This window comes from Arachis stenosperma, chromosome 1 (genome assembly GCF_014773155.1).
Source record: "Arachis stenosperma cultivar V10309 chromosome 1, arast.V10309.gnm1.PFL2, whole genome shotgun sequence".
Taxonomy (NCBI): domain Eukaryota; kingdom Viridiplantae; phylum Streptophyta; class Magnoliopsida; order Fabales; family Fabaceae; genus Arachis; species Arachis stenosperma.
Genome location: NC_080377.1, coordinates 5092803 through 5109274, shown reverse-complemented (window position 1 = coordinate 5109274; position 16472 = coordinate 5092803). Strand labels below are relative to the sequence as shown.

The following is a 16472-nucleotide window of genomic DNA, read 5'->3' as shown; positions in this document are numbered from 1 at the left end:
ATATATAATGGGAAAACCCATTTTTGGTGTCCAATTTTTCTTTCCATTTTTATCCTTTTTAGTAACCTAGCTCCAGTTACAGCATTCTGCTATTCCATTTCCATCCACGTTCACCTCATTATAACTTCTCCACGTTAATTTCTCTCACATCACGTTACTGCATCAGTTACAAAATTCTACTACTTAATTCTCCACTACTGCATCAGTTAATTCCTCTCACATCAATTACTCCGTCAATTGTATTATTCCCAATTTTTTCTCTTAATCTCTCTCACTTCACTGGTTACTCCATATCTCTCCGTAATAGAAAAAATTTCTTTCATTTTTCCTCTGTCTTCTCCTGCATTCTTCTCACTTCGCCTAAATATAATGTAAAATCTTCTGTAATTTATTTTTTGTCATTAAATAAAAGTGTATAATTGTTTTTATATGTTTCTTTGATTAATTATAGTTGACAACATACCAATGGAAGATTCACGTGGAAGTGGTCGACGAACTTGGCAAGACTATGCCATACAACGAAGACAAAATATGAGTGAAGAACAGAGGCAGCAACACCTTGCCAGAAGGCGTGCCAGTTACCGAGAGAGTATTAGACGAGGAAAACAAATCGATACATCAAGTGGACCAACTAACATGGCAACACCATTACAAGATATCACAAATATATCTCCTCAACAATACTCTATATCAGGTACTCTAAATTATACTTCTCAGTAACAAATTTATATTGTTAGTTTATTATTTAATATAAATTATTTTTTACGATATATCTATGTTACTGGACTCTTAGTACGTACCAATTATGTATAATCTATTTCTTGAGTGTACCCTTAAATTATCAAATTACATTATTTTCATCTTAATAATGAATTTTTTACATATACAGATACTCACAATAACACCGGAGCCGGTTCAAGTAATATACCAAACGATCCAAATATGGGTAGGAATCTTATATTTATATTTATTTAATTAATAATAATTTATTTTTCCTTAAATTTTGATTCAATAACTCTTTTATTATTGGCCTAAATAATATTATTATATTATCTTAAATGTAATTTACATCATTATAACTGTATTATTATAAGAAAAACATATATATATATATATTCATTGTTTAATAATATATATTTGTTATTAAATTTTCTTATTCTGTAAAAAAAACTTAATAGATAATTCTGGTATATTTTTTTAACTTTTTTTCTACAATTTAGTTCGTCATTTAATTTAAATTATTTCTACAGTATCTCTATGTTACTGTACTCTACCGAATGTACTTTTAAATTCTCAGCCTACATTATTTTCATCTTAAGAATAAATTTTTTAAATATTTAGATACTCATAATAAAAGCGAAATTGATTCAAGTAATAAATCGAATGGTAATAAATATGGATAGGACTCCTGTATATTTATTTAATTAATAGTAATTTATTTTTTCATAAATTTTGATTCAATAGATCTTCCATTATTGTCCTAAAATTTTCTCGCGCCGTATCATTATAAAAAAATTAAATTAGATATATGTTTAATATTATAATTGTAGCTTAAATTTTTTCACTGTATAACAAAAAAAATTAGTTGATAATTTCAATATTTTTTTAATACTTTTCCTTCTAAAAAATAAATATATCAGAAGTGATTATTTTTTCACTACATAAATTTAAATTGATAAATTTACTATTTCAATATTATAAGTTATAGATGCTACCAGTTTAATATAATTTTTATATTCACGAATTATTTATCTCTAAAGAAAAATTATACACTGTAAAATATAATCATTTAAAATATATTATTGTCGTTCCCAATCAGTCCAAATATGGGAAGGAATCCTATATATTTATACATATATCTATTTAATTAATAATTATTTATTTTTTCTTAAATTTTGATTCCATAAATCTTTTATTATTGGCCTAAATAATATTATTATAGATATTATTATATTGTCTTAATGTACTTTATATAATTATAATCTCAATTATTAAATAGTTTAATAATTTTTTAATATAATATTATACTGCCAAACAATTTTTATAATTGTATTATTATAAAAAAATATATATGTTCAATGTTTAATAATATATTTATTATTAAAATTTAGTAGATAATTCTGGTATTTTTTAAATTTTAATTCTACAATTTAATTTGCCATTTAATTTGAATTATTTCTACAATATCTCTATGTTAATGTACTCTTAGTACTATTTATTTGTAATTTATCTATCGAATGTACTCTTAAATTGTCAACATACATTATTTTCATGTTAATAATAAATTTTTTAAATATTTAGATACTCATAATAAAAATAAAACTGATTCAAGTAATAGACTAAATGGTAATAAATATGGATAGAACTCCTGTATATTTATTTAATTAATAGTAATTTCTTTTTTCATAAATTTTGATTCAATAAACCTTCCATTATTGACCTATATAATATTATTATAAGAATAAATAAAATGTTCTCGCATCGCATCATTATAAAAAAAATTATATTAGAAGATATATGTGTTTAATAATATAATTGTAACCTAAATTTTTTCACTATATAACAAAAATAATTAAATTTTTGATATTTTTTTATCCTTTTCCTTATCAAAAATAGATATATCAGAAGTATTAATTTCTTCACTACATAAATTTAAATTGATAAATTTACTATTTTTAATATAATTATTATGCTACCAGTTTAATATAATTTTTATATTCACGAATTATTTATCTCTAAAGAAAAATTAAACACCGTAAAATATAATCATTTAAAATACATTATTGTCGTTCCAATAATATGATTGCTATTATTCAGATGCTTATAATAATAGTGGTCGAATTAATATCTAATAGAATTTTACGTTTCATATCTTTTTTAATATTCTACAATTCTTTTAAACGTTTTATTTAATACACAAAAAAGATTAAAATATTTTTAATAAATATATATAACATTGAAAAAAATAAATGATAATTTCTTCACTTAATAAATCTATTATACGGTTACACTTGAATTTTTTTTCAAATGGTGACTTTTTACAGGAACTCTAACTGCCTATCATGTATTTGTATTTTACGGTCACTATCTATTTTTTTAGTTATTCAGCGTTTGAATAATTATGATATTAATGGGTATTCTACGTTTTCTATTACTTCCAATCAATTTAATTTGGTATGATTTGTTTCTTTAAAAGTAACCTCTCAATTACCACTGATAGTGTACAGACTTAATTTAATGAAAAATTTTATAACTTTGTTGATGTGTTCTTTTTGCATACTATCAGAAATTCATGGAAATAGATCTGATCAAAACAGTAGACGTGAAGAAAATGTAACTGGTTAGTATTGTACTTTTTTTTTCTTTATATATTTACTATTGTGACATAATTTTAATAGGTAAATAAATTTATAAAAAAAAATTATTTTATCCTTATCTGTTAGCATATTAATGTATTCATAGTAAACATTAAGTGTGAGCATAATTAGTGTTAAAAAAATTATTTATTTAAGATCATTACAAGAACCAATTATAAAAAAAGAGTGCCAGTGCCTAACAAAAAAAAATTTAAAATCTATACACAAAAAAATTTTATAAAAACCAATAAAATACTTAAAATATTTATTTGCCAATTAAAATAAAAAATATGTAAACTTTAGCAAAAATAATAAAATAGGTAATTTAAAAAATTTTATATTTTGTTGAATCATTCTGTTATAATTCACACAAACATGACTTTATACAATAATTAAATAAAATGTAAAAAAATTTATTTATTTAAGATCATTACAAGAACTAATTATAAAAAAAGAGTGTCCGTGCCTAACAAAAAAAAATTAAAATCTATACACAAAAAATCTATAAAAACCAATATAATACTTAAAATATTTATTTGCCAATCAAAATGAAAAATATGGAAACTTAAGCGAAAACGAAAAAAATTAATTTAAAAAATTTTATATTTTGTTGAATTATTTTATTATTATAATTCACACAAATATGACAACATAAAATGATTAAATAAAATATATTTTAAGAAATAAAATAAATAGTAAAAATTAAAATGATAACTCTAGGCGAAAGCATACAAAATAAAAATTATTAGAAGTAATAGAATTAATAATGTATGAACCAATATTATCGTCATGTATTGTATTATTTCGACCAGTAATATCTAAACATTTAAAAAACATGAAACAAAACATACAAGCTAAAAAATTTGGCCAAAGGCAAAAATTGTCATATCCTATATAAGATAATTAACTAAAAAATGCTATAAGACAATTGATGAACAGAGAACTTTATACAAAAAAAAATTATGATATATAAAGAAAGTATTTTTTTAAAAAAAATTATTTATTTCAGACTCAATCTATATTGTATTGACTATTTAATCTAAAAAAAATAATCCATGATAAACATAGTGTTACCATATAAACAAAAATATATAATGGAACAAGAAAATAATAAACATTTAGAATAATATAATGTTGTTATAGATCGTAAGTGATTTTAACTTTGTTATAACAGTTTCGAATAAAAGGTTTTAAACAAAATGATTTTATTAAAAAAAGAATAAAACTATATTGCTACAGAATAAATAATATTTCTTTATAATTAAAAGAATAAAACATTTATTTAACGAATAAAAAACATCTTTAGAAAGAATAAAATAAAATATTTATAATTAAAGTTGTTAAATACATCTGAATGACAAAATTTAAAAAAAATAAAGTCAAACAACATCACAATATTATACAATGTAACAAAGTCAAGAAAAATGATTGAAACATCACTTAAATATTTGATTGCTACTTATCTCTTTTTTATGATGACTACTATAATGGAAGTAATTTTTTGTATGTATAATCAACAAAGAACTATTTTTTTAGTTGTTACAAAATTCATCATTTTATGATTTTCATTATGAATGTAACCAAATATATGTTAATTTAATACGAGTACAGAAATTAGACAAAATGTTCGAGCATCCCATAATTGTGCTCGAAATTTTCAAGAGGATGGAACAATAATTCGAACTCCACTACCAGTCCCAAGGACATGTCATTACTGTAGCGCACGTCTATTTCACCATGAGACGTTCGAGATGTGCTGTAATGGGGGAAAAGTCTCTCTTCCCCGAGTAAATGCTCCTCAGGAATTGCTTGAAATCTTCTTGGACCCCTCTGCAGAAGGAAACCATTTTAGAAAACATATTCGTGGATACAATCATGTATTTTCCTTCACTTCGTGTGGTGTACACATAGACGAACAACTGGCTATAACAGGTCGTGGTATATATACATTTCGTGCTCAAGGCTCAATATGTCACAGTATAGGAGGATTTCATCCGGATCAGGGCACGCGGCCACGGTTTTTGCAACTGTACATATATGATACTGATCACGAGTTGCAGAAATGGATGCTGGAGAACACACAACTACATGAAACATTAGTTTTCAAGTTACAACAATTGCTACACCGGTATAATCCTTTTCTCCATGTGTTTCGCCAGCTTGCACAACGGTCAGATGTACATGAGTGTAGTTTGGTCATTAGAGAGCGACCTGCTAATCAGCCACAATATAGTCTTTCAACTGCGTCGCAGGTAGCAGCCATAATTGTTGGTGATGACGTTGAAACAATGATTCGTGGGCGAGATATTAAGGTGCAAACTCATGCTGGTAGCCTACGAAGGATTCAGGAATTCGTTGGCTATTACGATCCACTACAATATCCTCTTCTTTTTCCATTTGGAACTCATGGATGGGATATCAATACCCGAAGTCAAAGTGGCGGCAAAGTATCGTGCCGAACATATAATAGTTATATGCTCCAGGTACAAATCTCCATTTCCTACGCAGTATAGACTTCAATAAAATTATGCCAAAAAATTGATCAATGTATCTAATCTTTTTTGCAAATTCTAAAAAATTTGTAGATCCGCCCCGATGATCATTCCACCGTATTGCAAGCAGGACGACTACTACAACAATATGTTGTTGATAACTATGTGAAAATTGAAACCGGAAAGTTAAGATGGGTTCGAAATAGACAGAAGAAATTACGGACTGAATTATACCAAGGTTTACAAGATGCTTTGCACACAGGAGAAACTAATGCAGGTAAATATTGTTGTATCTAATTGCTACTTCGAAAATCATTAAGAATTACCCAAAATAATTATTAAAACTAATAATATTTCTCTATATATTTGTCTTCAGAAAATGTTGGAAGAAAAAGAACAATATTACCATCGTCGTTCATTGGTAGCCGTCGCGACATGACCCAACGATATGAAGATGGAATGGCGATTGTTCTTAAAGAGGGAAAGCTAGATATTTTTCTCACAATGACATGCAATCCATCTTGGACTGAAATAACTTCATAACTCAACCCAGTTCAAACTCCACAAGATCGTGCAGATCTAACAACAAGAATTTTTCGAGCCAAATTTGAACAGCTGAAAGAGGATGTAATTACTAAGGGTGTCTTGGGAAAGGTGAAGAGCTATATTTATGTCACTGAATTTCAAAAAAGAGGGTTGCCACATGTACATATGTTGCTAATCTTAGAAAACAATGACAAGTTAATTGACCCGGAGCATTATGATAGTTTGGTACGTGCAGAGATACCATCTAAAGAAGTAGAACCACACCTACATGATGCTGTGCTAAAACATATGATTCATGGTCCTTGCGGTACACTTGATCAATCTTCACCCTGCATAAAAAATGGCAAATGTAAACGCAACTACCCAAAAGAGTTCACAGCAGAAACACGAAGAGGTGACGACTCATATCTGCAATATAGGCGACGATTCGACACTCCAGTACAAATTAACCAAAATGTCACGGTTGATAATAGATGGGTAGTTCCGTACAACCCTTGGCTACTATTAAAGTATGATTGCCATATTAATGTTGAGATATGTAGTAGCATCAAGAGTATAAAGTATCTCTACAAATATTGCTACAAGGGTCCAGACCGGGTTGCAATGGAAGTTCACAACAGTTCTAATGTTGACGAGGTCCAACAGTTTGTTGATGCAAGATGGATTGCTGCTCCAGAGGCATGTTGGAGAATATTTAAATTTAACCTTTACCGAATGTATCCATCAGTGGAAAGGTTACAAATTCATTTGCCAAATCAACATCAAGTGAGCTTCTATGATCACCAAACCATTCCTGAAATACTTAATGATGATTATTTCTCTAGAACAATGCTCACTGAGTTCTTTGCTCTAAATCGTGAGGAGGACCAACAATCTAGGCATCTTTTGTACAGGGAAATTCCAAAGTATTACACTTGGCACAACAAGGAAAAGGAATGGCGTCGGCGCAAGACACAGAGGAGATCCATCGGTAGAATTTATACTGTATCACCTTCAGAAGGAGAAAAATTCTATTTGCGTATTCTGTTATCTAATGTCAGAGGACCAATCAGTTGGGATGACTTGCTAACAGTGAATGGGATCCAATATTCATCCTTCAAGCAATCTGCTCAACATCGAGGATTGTTAGAGAGTGACAGTAGCATCCGTGAATGTTTGGCTGAGGCATCTGTTTTACGATTGCCATGTGCTTTACGAAGGTTGTTTGCAACCATCTTAATATTTTGTGAGCCTACAGATGTAAGAAGCTTATGGGATGAATTTTTTTCATATATGGTGGATGATTATCCGTCAACCAGCACCACAACAGCCTTAGTGTTCACAAATCGGCTACTCAGGGATATAAATGATATACTCCTTCAGCACAGAAAACAGATTACACAATACGATTTGCCAGCTCTAACTCATGAAAATGACAATGACAACTCGATACCCAGAGTTATCCAAGAAGAACTGTCTGTCGAAGTACCCCGGGAAGACCTGTGTTCCGTAACAAGATTGAACAATGACCAGTCTAACGCTTTCAAGTGCATTATGAATACAATTGATCGAAGAGAAAGTGGAGTGTTCTTTGTTGATGGGCCAGGAGGATCAGGCAAAACATTTCTTTACAGAGCTATAATTGCAGAATTGAGAAATAAGGGTCATATTGTCTTGGTAACTGCATCATCAGGAATAGCCGCAACATTATTGCCTGGGGGTCGAACAGCTCATTCTAGGTTTAAGATCCCAATTAATGCAGAACCATCATCCATTTGCAACATAAGCAAACAATCAGATCTTGCAAAGCTGATTAGACAAACAACGGCAATCATCTGGGATGAAGCACCTATGGCAAATAAAGAATCGGTGCAATCATTAGACCGCACTCTGAGAGATATATTAGCAAACGATATGCCATTTGGAGGAAAAGTGATGGTGATGGGAGGAGATTTCCGCCAAGTACTGCCTGTGGTACCGAAAGGTAGTAAGTCACAAATGATTTCAACTTCTATAGTTAAGTCTCAATTATGGGCTTCCACTAAAATTCTCCATTTGCGACAAAATATGCGATCTTCTAATGATCATGTTTTTGCTGAGTACCTTATGCGCATTGGTGATGGAATTGAACCCACCATACATGAAGACTTTGTACGGATACGAGCAAATATGGCAATTCCGTGGGAGGGTGAAACATCGTTACACAAGTTAATAGAAGAAATATTTCCAAACTTACAATCTCATGGGCGGGACGCTTCTTACATGGTAGAAAGGGCAATATTGACGCCAAAAAATCATGATGTGCAACAGCTTAATGATATAATTATCAACCAGTTTCCAAGAGAAGAACGAAATTTAGTCTCATTTGATGAAGTAGAAGGAGATGCTAATAATTTATATCAACAAGAATATCTTAACTCAGTTTCTACAGGCGGGTTGCCACCTCATGTGTTGAAGGTAAAAAGAGGTGCACCTTTGATGTTATTAAGAAGCATAGACCCTAAGGCCGGCTTATGCAATGGTACAAGGTTACTATGTCGTGAAACTTTTCAAAACATGTTGGACGTAGAAATTTTAACCGGTCATCACTGTGGAAGAAGAGCTTTCTTGCCTCGGATAAAACACAAAACAACAGAAAATACAGGACTGCCATTTATCCTTATCCGGAAGCAATTTCCTGTAAGGTTGAGTTTTGCAATAACAATAAACAAATCACAAGGACAGACAATTCCTAAAGTAGGGATCTATCTCCCTAAACATGTATTTAGCCATGGCCAATTATATATTGCTCTGTCTCGAAGTATTTCTCAGTCAACTACAAAAATTTTAGTCAAAGAAGAAAAAATAGATGGAACAAGTGGAGAATTTACCAGAAATGTAGTTTTCAAAGAAATATTGTTACCTTCCCCACAAGTAATTTATGTTCTTAGTAAGTGTGTGTAGTTACTTCTTGGTACAATTCAGTCTACATATAATTTTAATCTTTTTAAATCTTTTTCATTGATATATATATCTATGTATACAAACTTTAATTTATTGAGGATTAACGACTAATAATTTTTTAATAGACAATTTGATTTCAAAGGAGCTCATCAATATATGCCAGGAGATAAAGACAACCACCTTGAACATTTGTTTTATGCAACAGGTACGTACTAATTATCATTAACTAAGACATACTATATATATACTAGAAATATATTAACAAATATCAATTACAGGAAGAAGGATTCTAAAATCTCTGGAGTGCATGGAAAGATGAGCAAGCAATTGCATCAATCCAACCAATAGACAATAAAGTAATTTTTTAAATTAATTACTGTCAAAATTGCATTCAATATACATACTTCTATTTCTATGTTAGTAATCATAATCATATGTTATCTAATAGGTTCATTCCCTTCAAATTTATTCTATTGGCTGGGGAAGAACGGTTAAAACAGACAAGACCCAATTCTGGAAGATGATAAAAAAGGAAATACTGCTCTAACAACATACAAGGTAACACAATCATCGTAATCAGAATGTTATTGATATGCCTATTATCTATCCCCTTCTATGTTCTTCTTTTACCAATAAAATATGAAGGAAAAAAGTATATGCCTAAAATATTAAAAGGTTACTCTGAGATTGTAACGGAGATTATGTTTCTCATGTTGAATAAAGTTACAAAAAATAATTTTAAACTACGGATAATAAATTAAACATTTTTCTTTTTCCAGCAACAAACTCATAGGAGCGGAATCAACTAATGTTAATAAAGAACAACATTGCAGGTACCTATCATTAGATTAAGAAACCACCCAAAATAGAGGTAATATCGGATACTTATAGATTTGAATGCTCTACAGAGGGTTTAATGGCTTCTTTTGTTGTGCATGTGTAGGAAATCCAACCTCAAACAAGAAATTTCAATTTTGCAGGTTTTATATTTTTTATTGTTAATTTTTCGTTCAAATATAATGAAATTTGTATTGGCATATGGTATATTTTATTGATTTCTAAATTTTGTAGTTCTTCAAGGCTCAAGAATCTATTGATAAGAAGATGTATGAGGAATTGCTAAAGATTTTTTCTCGATACAAATTTAGATATTACTTTAGATTTATCTTAACGTTTTTATTTATAGTTTGATATATAATCACAAAAAAAAAGTATAATTATTTTTCTTCTTTACAATTTTTGTAGGCACAAAAAAGATTCTTTAAATACAGATCCGTACTTTGGTTTACCACTTAAAAAAAAAGTCCCTAAACAAAAAAAAAAGTGATTTTTAAATATGGCTCATTTTTTATAAACAATCGTATTTTTCTGTTTATTTTTATGACTTTGAATTAGATAGAAAAAGATAAAATAATATTGTAATAATTATTTTATATAAATTATGTTATTTATAAATTTGTAGATAGGTGATGTATGTGTTTATTATAATTAAATCATTTTCATATTGTTATTGTTTATAGATAGGTAATATATGATTATTTTAATTTGAACATTTTTATATTGTTATGATTATTCTATATTATTATTTTTATGTTATTCGAATTTAAAATTTTAAAATTTACTGAAATAATTAACTTTAAATCCCATAAAAAAAGCGGCGAGCCGCTAGTATATATAAAAGAAATAGCATACTTTTTCAACAAGAAAGATCCATTAAGACGAAATCAAGACCATCCATTATTATAACCAAACATTGCTGTGTTACATTTAGAAAAAGAAAAAGAAAAACCATGTGCTGCCTCTTATTCACTCGATCCACATAAACATACAACACTTCATAATCTTTTTATAAATGTTCTTACTTTGCGTTAGAGGTAGTAGCCAAATGGCTATCAAAATAATCCAACTCCTTACCCTTCATTCTTGGTGAAGGGTCGTTCCCAACAACCTTCCTCATATCTCTAAATTTAAGCCTAGCTTCTCTTACAACCCATGAAACCGCCGCAATTCCCACAACCGCCATAACCGAAGCCACAGAGAAACCAGCAACTGCTCCCAAAATGACAAAGGTAGCACCCAAAATCACGGGACTGAATAGAAGCAAAAGTGGTGAACTCACAAGGAGAAGTGTTGATGATGCCAAGAGACCAAAACCCATCATCCCCAACAATGGTGCACCTATTGCTATTGCCTCAATCACTGAAGTCACAACCATGGACCTTGAGATTATTCTCTCTGATGAATCTTGATGACTGTGATTGTGATATCTATCTGCCATTGGTTGTGTTATTTTGAATACACTACTAGCTAGGTAAGTTTGGTGCTTTAATTTCCATGTGGGTGCACGTAATTTATATTATATAGTTTGTATTATGAAGGATTATTGTTGTGTGTTAATTTATAACAGGTGTCGATTTTATTTTGGATTAAAATGTGGCACATCCCTTTGTCTCTACACGTAAGATTAGGGTTGAACTCTTTGCTGACACGTTGGGCTTTGTTGAAACTATAGGATATGCATGGTTACATAATTGGATATGTATGGCTCTATATATATATATATATATATATATATATATATATATATATATATATATATATATATATATATATATATATATTCGAGGTAAATTTTACCTAACCTCCTCTAAAATAACATGTAAGTTATTCTTTATAATGTATCACACTTTAATTGGTTATTATCTTAAGGGAAAGTATGAGTAGCCAATAAAATATTTATACAATGTGTACAATGGAGATTTATGGAGTATTAGAGATATAATTATTAGTGTTACATTTTTCTATTAGCTGAAGCTTTTGGGATGAGTGGTATTATGACATGGTATTAAAGCGCTAGATCCGAAAGGTCAAGAGTTCGATCCTTGGTGAACCCAAAAATTAAATTAATTTTTCGAGAAAATGTTTATTATCCCTTGTACTCGGATGGTTATTCTAAATAGTATAGGAGATGTTCATTTCATAACTCAATAGCCATTGTACACATTGTACAAATAGTCCATTGTCTCTCACGCAATCTCTTTCTACAGTGCATCATTCCTTAACGAGTCGTTAATTCCCATGGCTTGTAACTTCTTCGTTCTTCCCAGTATAGCCAGCGATTTCATTGCTATCTCCTATTCTCTCACTCAAAATTTTTTTTGTCATAGACCACTCCTTACCAACATAATTAATGGTTAGTTCAGTTATTAAATTTTTTTATTAAAAATAATATATGAAATATATATTCATATGTAAAATATAATATAATAAAATAAATTTATTTAGAGTACTTAAAAGTATAATTAAAATCAGGAATATACAAATATAATAATAAAATTTGTACTCTAAACAAGTAAACATATCTTTTATCATACATAAATTATTTAAAAAAAATATAAATTGTTAAAATTAATAACACAAATTTAAAATGATAAAATTCAACTTTCTTATAAGTACTTTTTATAGTATTTTTATTCTTTTAATTTTTAATTTATTAATATTTTATTATTTAATTAATAATTAAACAAATTATTTTCATGAGAAATTATTTTTTGTATAATCTTAAAGAAGAGACCAATATACCAGTTTAAAATTTAATGTAAAAATGATATTTTAAATAAAAAATAGTTAATATTAAAATTTTTAAATACAAAAACAAATTGTATTCAGGATATAAATATGAAATACATGTTTAAAATAAATAAAGAAGACAAAAATAATTATTTATTTCTCATGAATACTCCCATTTTATCTATTTTATTTATTTTATGCATATATTTTATATTTATCTTTTAAATATTTATACAAATTATTTTTGTATTTAAAAATTTTAATATTAAATATTTTTATTTAAAATTTTATTTTTACGTTATTTTTTAAACTATTATATTGATCTCTTCTCTAAGATAATACAAAAAATATTTTTTTATAAAAATAATTTGTTTAATCATTAATTAAATAATAAAATACTAATAAATTGTAAATTAAAAGAATAAAAATATTATAAAAAATACAATAAAAAATTGGATTTTATTATTTTAAATTTGTATTATTAATTTTAATAATATATTTATTTTTTAAATAATTTATGTATAATAAAAAATATATCTACTTATTTAGAGTACAAATTTTATTATTATATTTATATATTTATGATTTTAATTATACTTCTAAGTATTTTGAATAGATTTATTTTATTATATTATATTTTATATATGAATATATATTCCATCTTTTAATTAAATAAAGATATATTTTTTAATAAAAAAATTTAATAACCGAACTAACCATTAATGATGTTGATGTTGGTAAGGAGTGACTCATGACAAAAAAAAAAAAATTGAGTGAAAGGACAAGAGATAACAATGAAGTCGGCACTGGCTATACCGGGAAAAACGGGGAAGTTACGAGCCATGGAAATTCAACGACCCGTTAAAAAATGATGCACTGTAGAAAGAGATTGCGTGAGAATGTGTTTCAATTAACGGGATATAATTTTAATATTTTAAGAAATTATACAATTACTCATCTCAAATAATAAATTACAAAATAACTCAACTATAGTTAAGATAATGACTAATTAAAGTATGACATATCATAAAGATAATTTACATATTATTTTAGAGGGGATTGGATAGAATTTACCAATTACTATAACCTTAAACTATATGAGGCTGGTTGATCTTTAATTAGGGTATTATTATTATTATTATTATTATTATTATTATTATTATTAGATATAAACTTGATCATGTATTTTTTTTTATCAAATAGTTTAATATTTTAGAAAAATAATTTATGATCCGATCTAATGTAATTAGATACTTGTTGACATTTTTTTTTATATATACGAGAGAAATATTTTACAAGTCCCACGTTGATAAAAACAAAGAAAAATACAAACTCTTGATAATTATAAACACTAAATAACTTTTTTTTGAATTAAAATTTGAAATTCAATTATATATATTTAAATATTATTTTAATAAAAATAATGATTTAAATTAATTTTTAAAAATTTTACAAATTGACTAATTTTTAGCGTGACTCATTAACAAAAAATACTGAATAGACATATTAACTCATACACATTACCGTTAGGTATTTACGACATCCACGTGTGCGAGAGAATAAAACAGTCTCTAGCTTTTAAAATAGCTAAAAAGGTGAAAAAGAAATAAGATAGTGCGTGGATGAAAAATATGGTTGAGAAAGTAAAAAATAAAAATCAGAAATTATTGTCTCCTCGTATATGTGAACACCTTACAAGCATGTGTGTTAATTAATGTACCAATTCAGTTTTTTTTTTTATTAGTGAGTCGCATTGAAAATTGATTTAAAATCTGTTTTGGCTAACAAAAAAAATTATAAAGATCGATATGTGTATTAATTTTTTTAAATTAAAATGTTTACTTTTAAAATTTTTGAAGATAAATTTAAATAATTATTTTTTTAATAATATCTTTAATCTACAAATTAGAAGAGGAATTATTAAGGAATAAGTGTGATTTATCAAAGAGTGATTTTTGATTTTTCAAATTAACTCTTTCTCTTTTAGTCAAATAAATTTCTTTTACTATACGTAATTCTTTGGGATATCCTCTTTTTCTATTTTGTTGATCTCTTGAAAAATAAAGGAGCTAGAGAAGAGCAAAGGAAGAATTACGATAAAAAATAATAGAAATGAATTGGAGTTATATATAACTGAGGGTAATTCATACGGTAAATGATGCTGAAAAAACTTAAAATTTGAAAAATCAAGGAAATTGGCGAAGGTGTGAAATGGATCAAAAGATGAATATAGAAAAATTAATTGAACTGAAACAAAGTAGAAAAATTGAAAAATAATGATTATTAGATAAAATGAGAAATTAAAGGGTGAAATGTCAGAAAATTTGAACTTTAAATTTTCACGGTAGGAGAAAAATTGCGGAGTTAACAATTAAACATCACAGAAGTAGACATCAAAAAAAAAAAAAAATCAATAGAAGGAATAAATCACATATATCTGGAAAAATGAAAAAGAGAAAATATCATGTAGGATGATAAATCAATTAATCAGATTGTATAATGGAGGATGAATGGTTCGCATGGAACCAGGGCAACGGAAACAAAAATCTTATAAATTAAGGGTTGAAAATTAAAAAATTATATAATTAAATATTATATAATATTTTAGTGACAATATTTTCTTTTATTATTTTTAATAAAAAATTATTAACAAGTGTTATATCAATAAAAAAGTTCTAGTCAAAATAATACTTTAAAATTTTATTATCATTCATAGTTAAAAATAACTCCGCCTATTCTATAACCAGTTCCAACCCTGGATAAAGGAGAAGAATTGTATTAAGTCTTCGACAGTCTGATAAACTCTAATTTTGTGGTTTATCTTGTGTAGAATTTAGGGGGTTTTATCAATATTTTCCGTACTTATTCATATAAAATACATGGTTTTGTGTTTTCTTCCTAATTTTGCTTCATGATTGAAAACATGTTCATTTGACTTTAAAATTGCTATATTTTAATCCTCTTCTATTACCATTCGATGCCGTGATGTGTTTTAGTTAAGGATGGAATTCGTTTTGGTCAGAAGTCGTATGCCAAAGTATGGTTGCAGAGCAGTCTTGAATTGATTGACTCGAAGCGAGTCAAAGGTTGCTGGTTTTGTTCCAGCTTTGTCAGATTAGGTAGGCAAGCAACAAATCTCAAGCAAGCTTTGTTGAATCCCGCAGTCTGGCAGAGATGAAGACTTCGAAATTGACTTAAACGTCCTGGTAATACTAATTTCAATGACATATTTTGACCAAGAGCCTCAGCAGTGGCTTGCATAGCAGCAGCCATGTTCTCCAACGCAGCCATAAAGTTCACCGGGTCATTAGGGTTATTCTCCGGTGCACGAGCATTCGTACGACCTCTCGCACTACCTCTACCGCGTCCACGAGACGCCATCTGGTTCCTATACATACCAAACAATCGATATTAAGTTGATCAGTCTCAATATCGGAAGTCTAGTACTTCAAAGTCCCAAATGCATGCTCATGAACGTTTATGCCAATTATATCAAGTAGATATACTAATAGCACATAACACACACACAGAGAATGCACAGAAGCATAGTCAGTCCATCCCTCAGGCTCTACAGGAACGAACTGCT

General features: G+C 28.0%; 3 protein-coding genes across 3 annotated transcripts; 2 read left to right on the top strand and 1 right to left on the bottom strand.

Moving 5' to 3' along the window:
- Nucleotides 1–465: 465 nt before the first annotated feature.
- LOC130974033 (uncharacterized) lies at nucleotides 466–6391 on the top strand. The gene is made up of 6 exons (XM_057898760.1): nucleotides 466–694; nucleotides 890–946; nucleotides 4968–5311; nucleotides 5516–5710; nucleotides 5942–6125; nucleotides 6225–6391. Exons 1-6 carry the CDS (start codon nucleotides 466–468, stop codon nucleotides 6389–6391), a joined length of 1176 nt encoding a protein of 391 aa, XP_057754743.1.
- A 168-nt stretch (nucleotides 6392–6559) lies between these two features.
- LOC130974025 (uncharacterized) lies at nucleotides 6560–9316 on the top strand. The gene has a single exon (XM_057898748.1). It carries the CDS (start codon nucleotides 6560–6562, stop codon nucleotides 9314–9316), a length of 2757 nt encoding a protein of 918 aa, XP_057754731.1.
- A 1838-nt stretch (nucleotides 9317–11154) lies between these two features.
- On the bottom strand, nucleotides 11155–11731 carry LOC130932577 (oleosin Ara h 10.0102). The gene has a single exon (XM_057862280.1). It carries the CDS (start codon nucleotides 11592–11594, stop codon nucleotides 11175–11177), a length of 420 nt encoding a protein of 139 aa, XP_057718263.1. The 5' UTR covers nucleotides 11595–11731; the 3' UTR covers nucleotides 11155–11174.
- Between the last annotated feature and the right edge of the window lie 4741 nt (nucleotides 11732–16472).

Excerpts from the sequence above, each read along its gene's own strand:
- LOC130932577 (XM_057862280.1), bottom strand. The coding sequence starts at position 11,594 with ATGGCAGATAGATATCACAATCACAGTCATCAAGATTCATCAGAGAGA.
- LOC130974025 (XM_057898748.1), top strand. The coding sequence starts at position 6,560 with ATGTTGCTAATCTTAGAAAACAATGACAAGTTAATTGACCCGGAGCAT.
- LOC130974033 (XM_057898760.1), top strand. The coding sequence starts at position 466 with ATGGAAGATTCACGTGGAAGTGGTCGACGAACTTGGCAAGACTATGCC. Across the intron at positions 5,312-5,515 it reads GTGGTATATATACATTTCGT|CTTGCACAACGGTCAGATGT; the intron begins GCTCAAGGCTCA and ends GTGTTTCGCCAG. Across the intron at positions 6,126-6,224 it reads CACAGGAGAAACTAATGCAG|AAAATGTTGGAAGAAAAAGA; the intron begins GTAAATATTGTT and ends ATTTGTCTTCAG.